Source organism: Camponotus floridanus, unplaced genomic scaffold (assembly GCF_003227725.1).
Source record: "Camponotus floridanus strain SB8 unplaced genomic scaffold, Cflo_v7.5 scaffold2, whole genome shotgun sequence".
In the NCBI taxonomy this organism is placed as follows: Eukaryota; Metazoa; Arthropoda; class Insecta; order Hymenoptera; family Formicidae; genus Camponotus; species Camponotus floridanus.
The window spans coordinates 6,176,942-6,197,609 of record NW_020229325.1 but is presented as its reverse complement, the minus strand read 5'-3'; the positions used below and the strand labels follow the sequence as shown (position 1 = coordinate 6,197,609).

Below are 20,668 nucleotides of genomic sequence, written 5' to 3'. Positions count from 1 at the left end.
AAAAGTTTCGTGTTCACCTGGTCGAGGAGTGACTCTTCTTCCGCGGCCTGCCAAAGTTCTTCTTGTCGTCTTTCTTGGGGATCAGCTTGGAAAGCTCTCTTTGCGTCTCCCTGTACTGTCTCTGGATGTCAGCCATTCTGACTCTCATGTCTAGCTCGGTAGCATTCATATTTGGCCAGTCATCGTCATCGTTCTCGCAATTCCCTTTTTTGGCTATGAACTTCTTTGCCTCTAACTTAGTCCGTATGTTTTTATAATCATGGGTGTCTCTCTCTTCGATGGACGCTTTTCGATTTTCAATCTCATAACTCGCTGGCTGATCAGGAAGAATTTTTGACTCAAACACTTCGTTTTCCGGCTCTGAAAAATCATCTTCTTTGCCAATCTTATCATTATGGACACCATTATTTTGTGAATTGACAGATATTTCATTTGAGGAAACTTGGAGATTTTTAATACACTTTGCGTCAGATTGATTGGAGTAACAATCCCTATCGAGAGACTGATCTTTCAAACTGGTGACAATTTTATTTGTGCTATTAATTTCCTTCTCAAAATCAAGAATACGTTTAATGTCCTTCAATTTCAGAGGAACTCCTTCTTGCTGCCTTCCTGTGACTTCCATCATATTGTCTTTTGATAAAGAAGCACCACACTTGATGTTCTCCCTTGATTTTGGAAGAGTTACTTCCTGTGTGTTCAAAATTTCCGTAGTCCTATCTTTGACGACGTCGTTACTAATTAAATCTTTCGATCTCTTTCGATGATTTTTTTCCTGCTGCCTTATCGTCTTATCCTCAACAATTTCGTCGTATTGAGTCGGTGACGATGCATTCTTATTAGTTTGCTCTTTGCAATCATCAAGTTTGGATCGTTTGGAATGATGCGAATCATCGATCTCGGCATGCTTTCTCTTGCTTCCGTCTTGCTCGGGATAATCTGGACCTCTGCCGAGATTCAACAATAGCCTACCGGCTTGCGAAATCTCCTCCGAACTTTCCAAATTTAATTTCCGGGATGCTTTGTCGTCCACTTCCATAATCTGCTCGGCTAATGCGCAGAGCAAGTTGAGAGAGCCGACGTTATTATTATTGTTCTCTCTAACAGGCGACTTTTCGACCGGTTCCGAATTTGGTTGCAATTGTTTCAGTTGACCGACTCGTTGCTCTAATTGTTCGATGCTGTTTGATAATAACTGGAGACCGCTCACGTCAATAGCCGGTTTTTGTTGGCTTTGGATTTTGGATTTCATCTCCGAGGACGCGTCCTCGGATTTGCAGGCTGTCTGCGGCTTTTCGATTGGCCGCACCTCGCGCCAAATGGTCTTGGGTTTGACATAGGCGGTGACTTCGGAGACGAGGTTCCTCTCGCGCTTAGTGAGCAGCTTCTTGTCGTCTTCGAGTGTCTTGATGTTGTTGTTATTGCTCCTGCTGTCGTTGTTGTTGTCGCCAAGCAAACATGTCTCGCCGGATATATTGCACGATCTGCTGCCATCATTCAAGTGTTTATCGTCCTTTATCAATGACGGATACTGTTCCGATTGATCTTGGACGATTTGTCGCTCCAACGTCATAGACTGCGACGAGGAGGAGACCTCGACATCGACGCCACTCTCCAGGAAGTTTTGGCTCGATCTCAAGAAATGCAGTTTCTTTGGGATCGTCTCGGAATATCTGCGCGATTTCACACTCTCCATGTTTGATTTCTCATTGGATTCGTCGAACTTTTGCGCGGCAGGTAACGCCGCAGCTTCCTGCAGCGCCGCCGCGTTCTTCTTCAACTTCTCCACCACATTCTCGATACCTGGATGATGCGATTTTTCCACCGTGTGCCTCTTTGTCGTCTCCGGTGATAATTTCTCGCAGCTAGGCAATCTGACTTTCTCGCTGGTGGACGTCGGCTCGCACCGAGATGACTCGTAACACACCTCGTAGCCGCTCTCGTCGGCCTCTTGCTTAACAACCACCTGTTGCGTGATCTCCTGATCGTCGCAATCGATATTGGGCATGTCGAAGGACTTTACTGTGATCTGAGGCCATGCTTCACCGCTCGAGATGTCTCTTGTGACACTTTTGTCGCAACTCTCGCAATTGATTTTCGACGACTCTGTGGAGTCGGCGGTGTTTGCCTTGGATCCGTTGAAGATTGGCGGCTCTGATGTCTTGGTACACGTTTGACGATGAACTTTAACGTTTTCCGCAGCATCAATAATTTTCGACTCGATCTAAAAGGTACGCGATATAATTCTAAATATTATACTAGAAAAAATCAAACCGATAAAACATGTATCTAATTTTGATTCGAAACATTAATAAAAAATTGAAATGTTTGAGTGTAAAATCGGTCATCAGAGTAGAAATTTTTGTCTACTCTTTAAAAGTGAATCAGTGTATTATCACTTATAACTGCTTGTAATCAGTGAGTATTTACTGTTTTTCAGTGATAATACACTGATTCACTTTTAGAGAGTACTTTACATTAATTGAAAAAAGAAACCCTTTTATAATTTTTTTAAATATATGCATTTATATATTTGTTGAGATTAAGAAGTAAACTTTGGCTAAAGATTTTACCTTCATCTTTTCATCAACCTTGGGCTCTTGTGCAACATCCTCTTCGTCATTGGGATAACTATCGCGACAATCGCGCTGATCCACGCTGATATCTCTTCTCCTCGCAAAGAACTCCAAATTCTCGTGAAAGCTGTCGCAGTTCTCTTCGGTAATCTCAATGATCCTAGCACCGATCCTGCTGCCCCTGCTACCGCAGATTGGTGTCTTGTCGTCCTTGCTGCAGATCTCCTCGTCCGTCCGAGTGTCGTGCTCGATCGCCTTGACGATCGCTTTACCGTCCTTTGTTGAATATTTGGCGCAATCGGCCATGTTGATGATCGTGTTCTCAGCCTTGTCCACCTTGGCGACGATGCCGCAGACGGTCGGATTCACCGTAGTCGTGGTCGTCGTGATCCTGACAACGTTGCAGATCCTCTCCGTTGGCGGTGGCGGTGCCGCGATCTCGAAATTCCCCGGATTCAACTGGGACGCGGCCTGGCAAGGACTCGGATTCTGTTCCTGCTTCACGAGCGGTTCCTGCTTCTGCTCCTCGGTATCCTCGGGCGCGTCGGTCTGATTCGAGGCATCCTGGACACTAAACGACGACGGCTCGAGCGCACGAATAGTTGCCGGTACTTCCGGAGGTGGCGTCAGGTACGAGACCGGCGACGTGGCCTTTACAAAAAAGGTATTTCCTTCTTATAGATTTTTTAGAAAAATTTTGGAAATGTCAAGAAAATATTCTCTCTACATTTTTCTTTATATCTTCTAATTCTTTACAAAAATAAAAGTATCATAAGCAGAATAAAAAGTTGTAAAATACAATTTTTTTTTAAATCTTGCACGATTTTATATGCTCCCTAATTCTTTCATAAATTAGTTAATTATTGTTCCATGAAAGCATCGAGAGTAATCTGTAAAATTCATTCTGCAAAACTAAAATAGAAAGAAAGAATCTTTGAATAAAAAGGGAGAAGGGAGAGATGAAAAGAGAGAGGAAGAAAGAGAGAAACGGACAGGGATACAGCGGTGATTATCTCAAGCTTCGGGCGCGGTCCAGCTATTCGCATAATGTGGAAACACTGCGGTACATTGTATTAGTCATCGGACGAGCCCGATTTGCATCAGACATCTGCATAGATATTGCGCCGGTCAGTTGGCGTAATAATTCACGCATGCATACGCCGTTTTAATATTGCTCCTAGATGTTTATAAACTCGTGTCGAAACACCTGAGAAACGCGCCTACCTGCGATCTGCAGTGCGTGGCAGGCTCCGCCTGGCTGATCTGCACCAGCGCCGGCGCCGGTGGATAGTAGTGCAACGTGGTGACCAGGGCCGCGTCCGGCACCAGGGCGCCGGTTACGGAAGTCATAGTCTGCAGTGCGGTCTTGGACGACTCGGTGGACGACGCTACATAATTGCATATGATGTAATATTTTGATGTAATATGATGTAATATTTGGAATGTAATATTTTGAAGCTGACTCTCTCACCGCATCACCATCTGGTGTTCAATTATCACTCGTACATATATAGAGTGAGTCTCATAAAAAGTTTACCACATTTTTATTGGAAACCATTAGAAGGAAAAGACACTTATTGTTAAAATTGCCAAAGAATCAAAGATTACTCAAGATCACTTTATAGTATGTTTCTCTATTTGCCTTACAATTTTGATAATTTTATGTCTTTCCCTTTATCCGTTTTTGAGAAAAAATGTGATGTTTTTAAACTTATATACAGAAATACAGATTCACTTATATATATGCACTGAGAAAAATCGTTTGATCGTATCGATAAGACGTATATATGATAGAAGATATTAAACCAAACAGAATTTCTAGTTATCACGATGAGACTCGATTTTTTACAACTAGAATATTTAATAAACTTTATTACAAGAATTTAGTTAGTATTTTCTAGTTTGATTTATGAAAAAATTTCTTATTATATTAATTAAACATGGACACAGTAAGGATACTTTTTTTAAAATTTAGTATTACTATCAAGAAAATTTGATAAATTTAATAGGAAGAAATTAATCATACTCGTCTAATAATTTTTAAAGAGAATTCTGATTCGTCCATTTTCCAACAGACATACTGGTTGAATCCACCAGATTTTTAATTAATGCAATCAAATTTTTTCGCAGTGTATGACTTTTTTTTATTGGAAAGAAATAAATTAATTCGTGACGTGTAATAAAGCGTAATATAGAATGTAAATTAATTTTGCCAAATTTTTGAAGGAAAAAAAAATATATATATTTCTACTTTATGAATTAAATTATTTCCTCCTATATTTTTCAAGAAAATTTTTCCTTATATTTTGGCAAGAAATAAAAGAGATATATTTCCTAGTTTACATTCGCCGTTACTAATGTCACTTTGAGAAAGAAATTTTTTTCCGAAAATTTTGTTTCCCTCTCTATCGGAAAAACACAATACATAAAAGTCTGCTCACTGATTATGGTGGTCGGACTGTTGCTGCATTCCGCCTCGATCTTGACGATCGGTAGCGCGCTTTGTTGCTTCCTCTTGCTTTCGGTCAACACCAGCCGCGCGCCGCCGATATCGCTCAGGAGCTGTATCGAGGGGGGCGGGGGCGGCAGCAGGAGCGGCGGCGGCGCGACGTTACTGTTGTGATTGGAGTAATTCGGCCACACCACGGCCTGCTGCATTTGTTCTGTCAAAAAAAGAAATACGAAAGAGTTGAGTCTCCTTGCCGTCATCGAAACTTGGGAATCGACAATGTTACGAAATGTTACGTTACCCGCAGCATGAATAAGAATAACGTGTCCGGATGGATCGCGGACCAGCTGCAAACCGCCCTGCAACCCGGAGCCCATTTGTGGGAAGCCGACCGGCTCCGTTGGCATCGCTATGAAAGCCAAATTAATCGTGTATTAATTTCGACTGTCTCATGTGTACGTGTGTGTGCTTTCGATTACATTTATAATACACTTTGAGCGCACGATGAACTTGACATAAAAGACCTAGAGGATTAGACTATCGTATTATTGTCCCAATGATCGTTATATAATTCTGTGAAATCCGGGATATAAAATAAAAAGATGTATATTATTACACCGTTACGATGCTATTATTATTGAGATATCGCGCAAAATTGGTCTTGTATGTCTTAACGCGCGCATTTTCATCTCACAATCCGAGCGCTTAATCGAGCGACGAATTAAACGAGTATGCGTGAATGATTTACGCGGTGCGAAAATACGCGCGCGCAAACGGCAGATCGGATGGCAATGTAGTTCAGTTGGCGTTATTTAGGATAAATGTCACTCGGTCAGCGGGACCGGGGAGGGAGGTCAGAACGCGAGGGGTGAATTCGATCCGAAATTGTATAGGGTCGCTCGTTAGTGGCCCGGTTAATCGCCCCGCGCTGACGGATGCGCGTAATACACGTCACGTGACGTTAATTAATTCGTACTTTTGTCCGCCGACGTGCTTCGTTTACGTCGCCAAAAATTTGGATGTCGCGCGAATTACGCAGCTTATTATTATAATCGTACCCGCGTAGCTCTCCTTCTTTTCCACGTACATTCCTATAATTATTTTTGCATATTTTTCGCTTTCTCTTCTCACCCTTTTTTCACAATTTTTTGCACTCTTTCAGTCTATGCGTTTTCATTTACTTCTATATTTTATTTTATTATTATTTTATTATTTGTTAATATATTTTGCTGTATTTTCAGCGAAACATTATTTATATTTACATGTATATTTCTACAACCAAAATTTCGACTATTACTAATTATTATTAACATAAAAATATTAGTATGAAAAAGAATCGAATGAACGTTGATAAAATTTTATATATAAATTGTATATCACCATTATCGAAATTGCAAACCTCACATTTTATCTTTTTTAATCGTCACTTTAATATTCAAGTGTTACGCCGTATCGCGATGATATCATATTAGAGATATGTAAATTTAGGCAATATTAATGCAAAACTTTGATCAAAGTAGAAAATAAGATATTCTTTTTTCGTATTATCTTTGATTGCGAGTGCTCATTCTGCGTATCACCGCATATGTAAATATAATTTGTCAATGCTTCAAAGTTGAGAGTCTTATCTCGAGAGATTATTTTATTCAATACGATAATGGCACAGAAAGCTGAATAAAACTAGGAATCATAATGATATAGAGGCATCCTTTTTAATTTTATTTCTATAGAACGTCTATTCAAGTTCATTTTGTAAAAGTCTCTGAAAATTCTTTAACTTTCAAGATTTTCTTTTATTAAAAATTCTAGGCAAAAATTTTTTTAGACGTTTCTTGGCTGCAATTTTGTAAAATTTTTTATTGTGTGCGCTTTTTAATGCTTTTCATTCTCATACGACAGAAAATAAAAACAAACCACTTAAATTTCAAATGCTAAATTTGAAAATATACTAAAAATAGCTGAATTACACCTTTTCATAAGATAAACATTTTTCACGTGCAAACATTTTTATTTTTTCATTACTAAAAATTACAATAAAAAAAAAAAAAAAAATATATATATATATATATATATATATATATATATATATACTGCATATTTTATACTGTGTATTAAAACATTGAATATGTAAACAGTGGTATAGATATACATTTATATATTTATAACATATTTTTTAAACACACGTACCGCAATCTGCCCAATTGATGGATCGGCGATTGCTCGCAGAACATAAGAAACATAATGATCAGAGGGAGAAAGATTTTTAAAAAATTTTCTCCGGCTTCCAATAAAATTCTGCACAAAAATCCCTGAACAAAATTCCAGGCTCTTTTTACCAGCTAATAATACCAGCTAATAAACACCTTGCAGCTTCTCTCCAAATGCATCATCTATTTAAAGGCTCGTACGTGTGGGAATGCTTCCGTGTATCATTATTCCCGATAACGATATTCGAACTACTCACCTGCGGCCGCTGCAGCCGGATACTGCCAGAGCGTGGGCGGCCACGTAGCGGCCGTGTCGGCCGCGGGTGCGCCGCCGATGTTGCCCAGGGTGGAATTCAGGCTGGAATTCAGACTGGAATTCAGGCTCAGCGAGGGCGCGAGCGCCCCGGAGGGAATGGCAGCCAGGTGGGCCGCACGATCCTCCCCTCCAGGCCCTCCGCAGTGCACCAGGGTGGTGCCGCCTACCGCCATGGCCGTGCTGGAGCCTGCAACGGGGACTCATCGCATCGGGGTTCGTCATCCACGCGGGGGTTGATCGACGAGGACGAGCCGCGCGCGCGACCAACGGAACTCCGGGGCCGCGAAACGGCCTCGTTCACCCTCTCCGTCGAGCGACGTAGGCGAGGAGCGATCGTACGCGGACGAGTATATTGGGATATATATCCAGGATATTTCGCATTCGAGGAATATTGCATAAATCTGGCGCGCAATATTTTAGATCGCCTCGCGTGTGCGCGCATCGTAAAATAATTTATGGCTTTTAATCATGATTATTTCCGTGGGTTTTAAACCGGACGCGGATACGCATACGTACAAATGCAAACTCTCGAGAATCATTTCATTTTTTTTTTACCTTGATATATTTAATACGACGTTCTTACCTGCGAAAGGATACTGCCGTTGGGTCTGTTATTTTTGCGACGATATTTCAGAAATAATATCGCGTTAATGAAAGGGCGAAAATTAATTTGCAATTTAAGAGATATCGACTATTTAATGTAAACAATTTTCGTTTCTTTTAGACTTGTTTTTTGCAAAATGAAGACACTTTTGTTCAACAGGCTCGAGCTATCGAAACCAATTAAACTTTTTATTATTCCGAAGGTCTGATTGTTGCCGAGATCCGCTAATCTAAAGTACTTTTAACCGGGCGACCCGCATATAGATCCGCCTCGTTGTTGCTGCGCGTGACACTAACGTGTCTCTAGACAGAGTTCTAGGCAACAGTAATAGCGGCGATATCCTTCCGCGGTAAATTACGCTCCGGACAGTGCAATAAGCAAGGTTACTCCTTCTTCGACGCTGATATCGAAGACGTTCAGCGCGGGAGAAGCTCGATAAGGATCGTGTGATCGATTTTAAAACCGTTCATAACAAACGATGCACGCCAGCAAACCTAAGCGAGCCCTCTTTAATTTTCGCTTTAGGATTGAAGCTTGCACGTAATCGCGTTACAAGGACATGCTGCATAATTGAACCCCGTACGTGTCGCAAACTTTCGAAAGGGATACTTGTTGAAAAATTTATTTTCGAGGTATTTTGATATTTTTCCGCGCGCAAAGTTGCCATCCAAAGAATAATGCGCAAATTTGTCATTTATGAAGTTTATCTAAAGTTCTAAATCTGCATCGCGAAAGAGCGGTAACGAAATTTGCTTTAGCGAACATATAAGTGGGACAAAAACGTCGTAATTCGATTCCAATTTAGCCGCATGAATCTTTGAGGAAGCGATCATGCTTTCGCAAGAAGGCAATCGCGCGAAACGCAAATTACATCTCACGAATAATTTCACAGGCGTGAACGCGTTTACTTATGCAACGCGGACAAAATTCATATTTTTACAAGGACATTGTATTAAGTATCTCCGACATTTCCATTTTTTCGCGACGAGTAAAATTCTACATACTCGTATCCTTTTTATACTCGCGTAAATCGCTTTATCGAATTTTATTACACGTTACGAACGGGGAGGATACCTTGAACGTGATCGCTCGCGACCCGGGTTCGGGAAGGGAGTTTCGTAAATCCCGAAGGAGCGGGAGACTCACCCAGACCGTCCGGCTGGAAATGATGATAGCTCGTGGCGTGATGCGACGTGTGATGACTTAGGGACACGTTGCGCATAGACGTCGAAGTCTCCTGATGTTGCAACCGCTGTCTCGCCACAGCGATGCCGACCGGTATGCCCCCGGCAGCCGCGTTCGAGACCGCTATTCCTGAAACGATTAGGGAAATCGCGCGTGAGAATCTACGGGAGACGCGATCTCGAGGCCGCAAACCGCCCGATGCCCTCGTCTTCGACGCCGCTCGTCAGGTTTGCGCGGGATAAAGACGGGATTCCGCGATCCTCGAAAGAACCCCTTCTTTCCTCGCGAGGGACATCGGGCTGAACGGGATCGATCTATCGTGAGTCTGCACAAATCACACATTTTTCATTCCTCGATTCGACGCGTTTCCGAGCAGAGATTAAGGAGAGGGGTAGCTTTTAAAGAGCTTGAAAGAATTTGAGCCACCTCGGGAGTCGGGGCTGTTGTAGATGCGCGAAAAAATATCCATCACTGCGAATAAGCGCGGAGATTATTGTCGGCTCGATAATTTAGAAAAATGAGGACTTTGGCGATTTCGAGTCCGTAAGCTCGTAATCGAAAGCAAACAGTTCGCATCGCGATACAGAAATTGCCCTCGAGCGGGGCAATATTTCCAATCGAACTTTCGATTCACGCGCGTTTCATATCTGATGTGCATTCGTTTAAATCACCGTCCAGATCTTCCCATTCCCATCCCGATTGGTCCTCTCGCGAAATACTTGTCGCGCGTTTCACCGAGAGGCAATTATACCTCGTAACACATTTGTATACATACGTGTATATATTTTAATCATCGCGTCCCTTCAGTCTCCCTCATTCGCCCTTTCGTCCGCTTTCGAGACGAGCCTCGACATTTTTACTTTGGAGAAAAGAGGATCGCGTCGCGATTCATCGACGCGCTCGAAAATGCATTCATTTAGATCGTCAACTCCAGATCTCGCCCCCCCCCCCTCCTCCTCGCCTCACCTTCCTCCTTTTCTTCCTGCCACCTCGTCGTCCCGGGCGGCCTTCGACGTTACGCTCGCATGACGTAACACGTGCGGGCATCACGCACGCACCCGGGAACCGGTGCGAGAGCGCGAATGTGTCGGGACCGGCCAGGAGGAGAGAGGGTCGAGACTCTTTCGAACCACGCCTTGTGTTTGCGTCGCCATGCGTGCCACGCACCTCCTACTTTAACGAGACTATCTGCCTCTGTTTCTCTTTTTTCTTTCCTTTTCCCTCTCCTCCTCTCGCCTTCTCCTCGTTCTTTTCCTCTCGTCGTCTCGCTCGCGAATCAACCGACCGGTCCTCTCGCGCGATCTCGTCTCGCGTAGTCTCTCTCTCTCTCTCTTTCTCTCTCTTTCTTTCTTCCTTTCTCGCTCTCCCTCGTCCTCTCTCTCCCTCCGTGCGCTCCCTCGACGTTTGCGCACCTATCGAAAAAAGCGCCGCGCTCAAGCCGCGACGAATTTCCGCGTAGTCGATGAAAAATACGATTACGTCGATTCGAACGTATTTTCGACAGATAAGAGCCTTGTGTTTACGCGGATGGCGCAAACAGCCGCGATCATCGCAAACCGGCGAACGGCGATGAACAACGCAATTATCTTTGATTTTGTAATCGCATCTTATTCATGTATCTCAATCAAGATTTGAAAAATATCACGTCATCTATAAACTACGGCTACGAGAAATGCGATTGCGTCGATTCGGATTACGTTTGAATCTCGGAGTAAATTGACGACGGCGTAATTATGTCTCTCGCGAATTTTCAAAATATCTCGCATTTCAACCACGCGTACGTGAAAGACGTGTATTAAATTGCTATATCGACAATTATCCGTATGATTGTCGAGAAACGCGATTACATCTTCGATACCGAGGATACGTTTTTTACCTGTCGAGCGCAATCTTTTATCGCGCGATTATTGCGATTCGATTGCGGCCCGTCTTGTCCGCGAGCTATCTTGATATATATTGACGTAAATATAATGCCCGTCGATTTTCATCGCGCATCTGCCGCTAATGACACGATTGTCGCGCGATACTCGGATACGTAAAGAGACCGAGACGGCTCGACAAAGACACGCGATAAACTCGATACCTCTTCTACGGCAATTAACTCGGACTAGGGTTCTCGGAAGCATCGCTCCGCGTATGAATAACCGACTCTTTTCCATACGATAAGCACTTACCGTTCTCGGACTTGGGTGGAACGGGCTCGATCTTGACGGAGGTGGTGGTGGCGTGTAGAGACGTGGAAACCTCGGCGACTTGGCACGGCACCGAAGCCAGGGGTTCCCTCTTGACCGTCAGGCTGGCACCGTTACTGTTGGCACCCGCGTTACCGTCCTGCCCGTTCCAAGACGAGGCGACAGGTAGCGTCCTGCTGCATCCCACGTCGGAATGCACCACTTTCGTCTTGCCTGGAATTGGTCGTTTTCCCGATCGTTAGTCGCGAAAGTATAATCGAGAGCCTCTTGCAATTCAGTTTGCTCTAACAAGAAATCTAGAATTCCAAGAAGAATGAAAAGTTGAAAGTTCAACGAACCAAAGTACAGCTTCAGAGGGACTAGAGAAAGATTCAAATTCCAAGGTCTGCACTGAGAAAAATCGTTTGACTGTATCAACAAGACGTATATGATTGAAGGCATTTTGATTAAATCAAACAAGAATTTCTAGTTATCGTGATGAGACTCGATGTTTTATAACTAGAACGTTTCATAGATTTTACTATAAGGATTTGGTCAGTATTTTCTGGTTGGATCTATAAAATTTCTCGTTACATTAATTTCTTTGCTTGCTTCTTAACTTAACTCGTATTCAATATTTGCCACAAATGTATATAAAAAACTAGTATTACATTAATCAAGTATATTTTTTTCTTACGACAGTAGTGCCAGAAAGAACGCTACTCTCTGATTGTTTGTTACTGTATCTATTTCTTGACATAATTTCTTTGTTGCTTCTTAATTAACTCGTATTAAATTTGCAAAATTATAAAAAAATATAACAAAAAAATAATCTTTTTTTCGACATATCAAAAGAAAGTAATCTTGATTTTTTTGACTTTTTTTTCATCACTGTTTATCAGTTTAATTTCTAACAAACTGAACTTGAAATAATTTATTCAATAATCTGGATTGAATTTATGCAATAATCGTGTTGGAATTCAGAATACTAAACAGACTTTTGAGATTAGATGGAAAAAATTTTAGACGACTTGGTGCTGGCGAGTTTAGTATTATTAGCCAGAAAATTTGATAAATTTAACAGGAAGAAATTAATCAGATTCATCTGGTTCGTCCATTTTCCAACAGACATAGTTGAATCTATCAGAATTCTAATTAGTGCAACCAGATTTTTTTCTCAGTGTTGCATTACTGTTTATCAGTTTAATTTCTAACAAACTGAAGTTGAAATAATTTATTCAATAATCTTGTTGGAATTGAATTTATCCAATAATCTTGTTAGAATTGAATTTATCCAATAATCTTGTTGGAATTCAGATTACTAAACAGATTTTTGAGATTAGATGGAAAAAATTTTAGACGACTTGGTGCTGGAGAGTTTAATATTATTAACCAGAAAATTTGGTAAATTTAATAGGAAGAAATTAATCAGATTCATCTGGTAATTCCTACAAGAATTCTAGTTCGTCCATTTTCCAACAGACATACTGGTTGAATCTATCAGAATTCTAATTAATGCAACCAGATTTTTTTCTCAGTGTTGAATCACTGTTTATCAGTTTAATTTCTAACAAACTGAACTTGAAATAATTTATTCAATAATCTGGATTGAATTTATGCAATAATCGTGTTGGAATTCAGAATATTAAACAGACTTTTGAGATTAGATGGAAAAAATTTTAGACGACTCGGTGCTGGGTAGTTTAATATTATTAACCAGAAAATTTGGTAAATTTAACAGGAAGAAATTAATCAGATTCATCTGGTAATTCCTACAAGAATTCTGGTTCGTCCATTTTCCAATAAACATACTGGTTGAATCTATCAAAATTCTAATTAATGCAACCAGATTTTTTTCTCAGTGTTGTATCACTGTTTATCAGTTTAATTTCTAACAAACTGAACCTGAAATAATTTATTCAATAATCTGGATTGAATTTATGCAATAATCGTGTTGGAATTCAGAATATTAAACACTTTTGAGATTAGATGGAAAAAATTTTAGACGACTCGGTGCTGGGGAGTTTAATATTATTAACCAGAAAATTTGGTAAATTTAACAGGAAGAAATTAATCAGATTCATCTGGTTCGTCCATTTTCTGACAGACATACCGGTTGAATCTATCAGAATTCTAATTAATGCAACCAGATCTTTTTCTCAGTGTGGATATACGAAAGAATGAAAGATCCGAGAGATCCAAAAGAAAAGCTCGGGCTGATGCAAAGATCAAGATTCAGCGGATTTTTCGTACCGTTGCTGTTTCTGCAGTGGCACGAGGCTGACATCCTGGTCGATTTGTTCTCCAGCTTCACCGGTTGGCCTTGACTGGGTAGAAAGGCCTCCCGTTTCTTCGTGGTCGCTTGAACGGCGGCGGCCTGAACGGCATGACCAACACCAGTAGCAGCACCGTGAACCAGCATGCCGCTGGTCGTGCTGCTGGTGTTGGTCAGGCACGACGAGTTGGCCGAGTTGACGGTGACGTTGCATCCCGTCGCCGCCGCCGTCGCACCTATCGGCGGTTGGTACTCCTGCAAAAGAACGCCCGTCGTCGACGCGACGCCGTTGGCCGAGTTCGGCGACGAGAAGCTGTTGATGGTCAGCGTCGGCGCGCCGCCGGTCACCAGGGACAGCTGGGGCGAGAACGCGTTCTGATGAAGGCCGCCTTTCGCCGAATGCGGAAACACAAGAAACCCCGCGTTATTCTCGAGGCGTGAATTATCGCGTCGCGACTAATCGTGACAATTTACGCGCGTTTCCGCAGCGCTCGATATCATGCCGATAATGCGAGATAATTCCAAATGGCACGGGGAGGGGGGGGGGAGCGTTTCCGCGTGGTTGCGGCGGAAAAACTCGCCTCGCGACCGTTTTTCAGGCTCCAGATGCTTTCTCCGCGCGGAAAGTGCCACGAGGTGTATGGGAGGAATCGCTAACCGAGCAAAGAAATGAGATGGCTATCTGTGCGAGAGATTTTAATTCGTTCCCCTTATATCAGTCCCATTTCTTCGCCTCGCTTATCAGATTCCGCTGATTAGATTCAAGTTCTGACTAATATAAGATGAGAAACTCGTAGAATGCAACGCGACTTGTAATGCCAATCATTCCACTCTCGATAACATTATGAAATCAGAGAGATGTACTCATTATACCTGATATTATTTATCGTGTGAATTTCTTCCTGTCTATTGCATAACAACATTTTACAATTGCTTTTCGTAAAAGATGTTTCAAAAATTACCCTTAAAAGATGTCATTTCTCTCGTTGTTTGGCAACAGAGAGAATTTTCACATCGTTCATTTCAGAAGGGAATCTTACACACTCCATGATATCCTCCTCCGAATCCCCTTATCAGGGCGACAAACGTTCTCTTACCGTGATGCAGGTGGTGAAGCCCGGTGAGGTTGAGGGTGTGCTGGGTGTGCTGCGTATGCTGGGCGTGATGGAGGCTGCCGGCCACGTTAACGCCGACACCCTGTAGACTCAGGGCCTGCTGGCCCGCGGCCGCGGCCGCGGCCGCGGGCGCCAGGTTCGCCAAGTTTTTCGCCAGTAGCTCCAGCTGCGTCACGGGCACGGGGCTGTAGGGCGATCCCGGCGGGGGCGTGGGAGCGCCCCAGGTGTAGCCACCCACCCCGACCCCGACCGCCGCGGAAAACACGCTCTCTGAAACTGGAGAATCCGCCGTCGCCGATTAATCGACCCGCCTTACCGCGAACGAACGATAAGCGTCCGCTGTTTCGTCCCCCCACCCCACCCCCCGCGAACGGGAAAGATACGGTATTTCGCGATTCTAGATCCACTCGACGATACGTGTCAATTCGTACGACACTTTTGCAGAATGTTTTTTCAGAATGTACCTCTCGTAGCATAAAATTTTCTTTACTTGTGTAATATCGCGTGTAGTCTCTGAAATATTGAAATTTTCGCAGAAAAATACAGTGTCCAACGGAAAAACATGGAAAAGTTGAAATTTTCGGGAAATTATATGAAAAATGGGGAAATTATTATGGAATTTAATGGGACTTGGAAAATTGTTTAAAAAAAAAAAACTCTGATAATTTGCTTTCGCAAATATCGACAATTGATAAGCAATATACAATTTAAAGTGTACACACATTTTTATCTCTATATTAAATGTCTCAGTACATTGATAATATATAATATACGTTCTTTATTTTAATTCTTAATGATAAAAAATGAAAATATTATGTCAGTGAAAAATATTTATTTTACGAAAATTATTCAGTTTTTTTCAGTACATTCAAATAAATCTAACATTTGAGTAACTTGGTGATTTTGCGTTTTTCTTTTATATGAGAACATTGGAAAATGCATACAATGAAAATCTTATTTTATGGAGAGATAACGCAAAAAATTTTTTAAATATTCTCTTTATTTAGAGTTTTTAATAAAATACCCGAGAGACAAGAGGGGATTCAGGAGATTTGAGAAAATTTTCAAATAATTTCTTACAAGACTTAATATACTAGTAGGTACCTTGAAATAAGAAAACTTGTTATTTTCAATTATTAATCAAATACGCGAGAGAGAGATTTAAAAATTTATAAAATACGAGTATCTCTTGAAATAGATATTTTGATCCCATATTTCATTAATAATTAAAATTCCATATTTTATCGATAATTACTCTAACCGAATATTTTATCGATAATTAGCCAACTGCAGTTTGCGGAAAAACAAAAAAAAAGAAGTATAGTGCTGGAATAGATCGGATATTAATATTTTTAAATCCGCGTTTCGCAGGGAAAACGCATTATTCTTGCGAGAGAGAGAGAGAGAGAGAGAGAGAGAGAAAGAGAGAGAGAACGCGACGTTCCATCAGAGCGCGCGGCAGCGCGATATATCTTCGGCAGCGCGCTGCGCCATCGCTAGGACTATTGATTTTATCTAAATGCGGATACGTATCTGCCTATGCAAATTAACGTGTGTGAAAAATACCTTGATATCTGCAACCATGCGTACGGAATTGACTGCCGTTAGCGGACAATGTCGGAAATGTCAATCTCTTAAAGATGCATTTTGTCAAAATTTCGCATTTACATCTGTCTCAAAAATATCCGAATTAGTGCTTTATGGACAATGCGACTAGTGCTATTGAAAAATGATTATTCAAAGTATATCCATTTGGAGAAATGCATTCTTCGCTTCATCTCAAAAAGCTTCCGGAAACATCTCTTCTCGTTTTCTAACATTGAAAATTGCCTCGAATTCGATCGGTCAAAGTCTTTTAAATTTCAGAAATCGTATTAAAACATTATTCTTTCAGCTTCTGTTTAAATTTCGGAAATAAAAAGTACTGAAAGCGTGTTAAACCGTTTGAATCAAAAAAAGCAACGAACTGTTTCCGATTGTTGCACTCGAACTTTTTTCGATGTTGGCTCATGTTTCTGTTTCTAAATTAAGCTTTGACGCTTTGTCGAGGTCCTATTGAATCGCTTTGAGCGTCTTCGAAAATAATTTTTTAATTAAACGCAACATTTAACATTTGCTCTTTGATCCATATCGTTTTTTTCGACAAACATTAATATTTTAACAATTATTATTTTCATTTTTCTCGTTATAACAAATATAGCGCGGCTAAACTTAAGATAACTGTAGTATTAGGAAAAAGAGCTACTTGTCATTTTAATAGATGGTCCTGTTTGGCGAACAATAGGTCGGGTATTTTTGGGACGGACCGTGTATATCTGCGATTCTTTTCTTGTCAGGCTCGACTTTATACTTACTTGTCCTTTCTGCATCCCAACGAAGCGTGAAAAATAACGTTAGTGAAAATTAGAAATTGCAAAAGTGAAATCTTTACCGGGGGGGGGAAGTCGTTTTGAGATTTATGGAAGGCTCGAAAATTCGCCAGCTTTCGATTAGCGATGCAAGTTTTATATATAAATAGCGTTTTTTCGAAAAGGGACGCGAAAGTCTTTCGCCGGTCGAGCCTCTCAAAACTCACAATAGAGCAATTACGCAATTAAAAGCTCGCAAGAGGACGCGGAGAGAGAGAGAGAGAGAGATTGAAGAAAAATGCGCGCCTAAATAGAATTGCCGCGTGTCCGGTTGTCGCGTAGACCGTTTCCCTTGCCTCGCGCATCCCTCTTCCTTCCTCAGAATCTGCTCAGGCCCTAACAACCTCATTGTCCGAGGTGTAACCCAAAACGCGGGCTTCGTAAAGCGACGTGGTGGTAAAGTAGACGAGCGGCAGATTCCGGAGAAAGAGAGAAAAGGCGACGCGCAGGGACCCGGAGGGTCGATTCCCCTCCTCCCTCTCGGAATCTTGTCGAAAATGGAATCTCCGGTGAGATTTCAATTATCCGAGGGAGGCTCGAGCCGTCTTGTCGCCAAAAACGGTCGGGAAAATCGCGAGGATGGCCAAGCTCGATCTAAAAGTGATTCCTAATCGGTTCCTTCGATCAAACGTTGTCTGATCTTATGCGGTTCTTTATCGAGATCCACTTCGATGATATTTATATTATACACTCAAAAAAATGTTTTGCTAATGTAGGTAGATTTCTAGATGTTGCAACCAAAATTTATCGCTATTTTTTGTATCTGATAGAATATCGTTTGTCACAGAATTTATAGCAGTAACATTCTAGCAATATCTGCTAGAAAATTTAGGATTATATATTCATTTGTTCTTGCTGCTAGTATTTTCTGTGTACTACAGCCAAACTTTATAAGTATGGATTGATCATAACATGGATAGACGCCACAGAAAAACTTTCTTTCTAAATTTCACAAACAGTTCAGATATAAATTCTGTCTCTGTCATTTAGATTGATTACGTGCAACATAAATACGATATTACAATATTTGCTAATCGTTTATCTGCTTCAGTTAATTTTTCGCACCTAGAAAATTTTTGCTACAGTTGCAAGATCATTTTTTTGAGTGATTGATTTTTATAACATATATAATCGAGAAAATACATATTTATGGAAAATATTGATGTTTGGACGCGTTTTAACGGAGGAGAAAACATGTTTGTGAAAATTTACAGGGGATCAATCTCGAACATTTTCGATTATTTTACATTTTGCACAAGACGACAACACAATTCTTGACGCGCGATTCCTTCCCGAATTTTTGCGTAAAGCACGTAAAACGCGTTCGCGCGGCAAGAAGTGTGTAAACGACGCGCGGCCTTGAAAGAAAACGAAAGAGAGGAAGTCGTTGTAAACTTACCCTTGTGCGTCGTCGCGTGATAAGCCCGTGCCGGCGTCGGTTGCCCGGGGGTGGCAGGAGTAGCGGCGACGTAACTGCCCCCGCCACCCCCTGGGAATAACGAGTACAGTCCGTAGCGGTTCGCACCTATAACATCATTAAGATATCGGAGAGTTTATAATTAATCCAGGCCAAATAATTCAACGACACGCGACAAAGTCACGATCGAGAGACACCTAAATCTCGATTCGATTACGTAAACTGTGTATCCCCGAGAGACGCATTAAAACTATATAAAAATGGAATGTAAAATCTACCAATTGACACGACTGATATCTCTGTTTCCTAAACATCCCGATAAAAAATACAGCTCGTTTTTTCCTCATTCCCCGGATATGCAACTATTATGTAATAAAGGACGGAAAAGATTCGATTATTTCGCTTCTCTTTTTTTTCTCTGCGTAATATTTGATATTCAACATGAAAAAAAATAAAAATATGTGTCGGTTTATCTTTTCGTGTCTATTGTTAACGCCTTGTTTTACACGCCTTGATTAAACTATGAGTTTTCTGCATCAATCATATTTTGATGTGTACAATTTTTATCGGATGTAATAACATTTCTACCATCTTGTGCGTATTTTTAATTGCCATATGCAAAAAGATTATCAGAATTTCATCTTCAATTTCCCTGATGAACCGTTATGGATGTTGCAAAATGATTGTCAATGCACAAGATATGTATAAATAATATGTATAAAAATTATCATAAAATTATTAAAAGCGATACATATTAGCATAAAACCCGCTTCTCATTAAAATTTATGCTAATTTGAAGATGGACTAATTTGGAAAACAAATAACTCATTATTTATACGACAATCATAAAAATGCTTATAATAATGTTTCCTCCAATTTGTCAACGAATGATAATCAATAATCTGAGTAAATGCACATTGATTTAGGTCAAGTATAATATATAAATGTTATATAACATACAGCTAGTGGTATACCAAGTTATACGAACGTGAACGTCAATATAACAAGAAAAAAAAAAGATGAATATTTGATAAATATTTTAAAAATATTATAAAAGAGGAATATCGTATTTTTCTGACGTTTCTATAAAAAAAATATTGCAAAAAATAAAAAAAAAATTCTTTGCCGAAACCCGGGATTGAACCGGGGACATTTAGATCTTCAGTCTAACGCTCTCCCAACTGAGCTATTTCGGCACACGATAATTGTAACGTACAACTTAAATTCGAGTTATCGAGTATATAAAGCATGATAAGTTTATTACATATCAAGCGTAAACGACCTCCGATCAATAGTAAATGTTACGTAACGCGTCGTAAAAAAAAACAAAATACATAAAATATGGAGCATTTTTCATCTACACTGAGAAAAAAATCTGATTGCATTAATTAGAATTCTGGTAGATTCAACCAGTATGTCTGTTGGAAAATGGACGAATCAGATGAATCTGATTAATTTCTTCCTGTTTACCAAATTTTCTGGTTAATAATACTCGCCAGCACCGAGTCGTCTAAAATTTTTCCATCTAATTTCAAAAGTATGTTTAATATTTTAAATTCAACAAGATTATTGGATAAATTCAATCCAGATTATTGAATAAACTATTTTAAGTTCAGTTTGTTGGAAATTAAACTGATAAACTCTAAGTGATGCAAGAAGAGGATGCAGCTCAAACATCCACAATCAGAGAGCTAGCGTCCTCTTTCTGGCACTACTGCTCATAAGAGAAAAAAATATGCTTTGGATTTAATGTTAATACTAGTTTTCTTTATATACATTTTATGGCAAATATTGAATACGAATTAAGTTAAGAGTGGCTCGCCGTCTAGCGGCAAGCAAAGAAATTAATTAACAAGAAATTTTATACATCCAACCAGAAAATACTAACCAAATCCTTATAGTAAAATCTATTAAACGTTCTAATACGTATAAAAAAATCGAGTCT

The 20,668-nt window shown here is 40.5% G+C and overlaps 1 protein-coding gene and 1 non-coding gene across 3 annotated transcripts in view; both read right to left on the bottom strand.

The window, feature by feature from the left end:
- LOC105255486 overlaps positions 1–20,668 on the bottom strand; it is a 59,558-nt gene that overhangs the window by 8,417 nt on the left and 30,473 nt on the right. Inside the window, exons 3-14 of one of the 2 annotated variants that reach the window (XM_025408236.1) lie at positions 18,706–18,831; positions 17,253–17,261; positions 14,881–15,174; positions 13,762–14,172; positions 11,512–11,742; positions 9,299–9,466; positions 7,490–7,735; positions 5,327–5,434; positions 5,018–5,239; positions 3,801–3,964; positions 2,574–3,227; positions 18–2,224 (exon numbers count right to left, since the gene is read on the bottom strand). In XM_025408236.1, the coding sequence (XP_025264021.1) occupies positions 18–2,224; positions 2,574–3,227; positions 3,801–3,964; positions 5,018–5,239; positions 5,327–5,434; positions 7,490–7,735; positions 9,299–9,466; positions 11,512–11,742; positions 13,762–14,172; positions 14,881–15,174; positions 17,253–17,261; positions 18,706–18,831 (4,840 nt within the window). The remainder of the gene's footprint in view (positions 1–17; positions 2,225–2,573; positions 3,228–3,800; positions 3,965–5,017; positions 5,240–5,326; positions 5,435–7,489; positions 7,736–9,298; positions 9,467–11,511; positions 11,743–13,761; positions 14,173–14,880; positions 15,175–17,252; positions 17,262–18,705; positions 18,832–20,668) is intronic. The other variant, XM_025408237.1, reaches the window with a different exon arrangement.
- Positions 19,847–19,919, bottom strand: Trnaf-gaa. Its single transcript has one exon. It is a non-coding gene; the product is annotated as a tRNA-Phe (tRNA).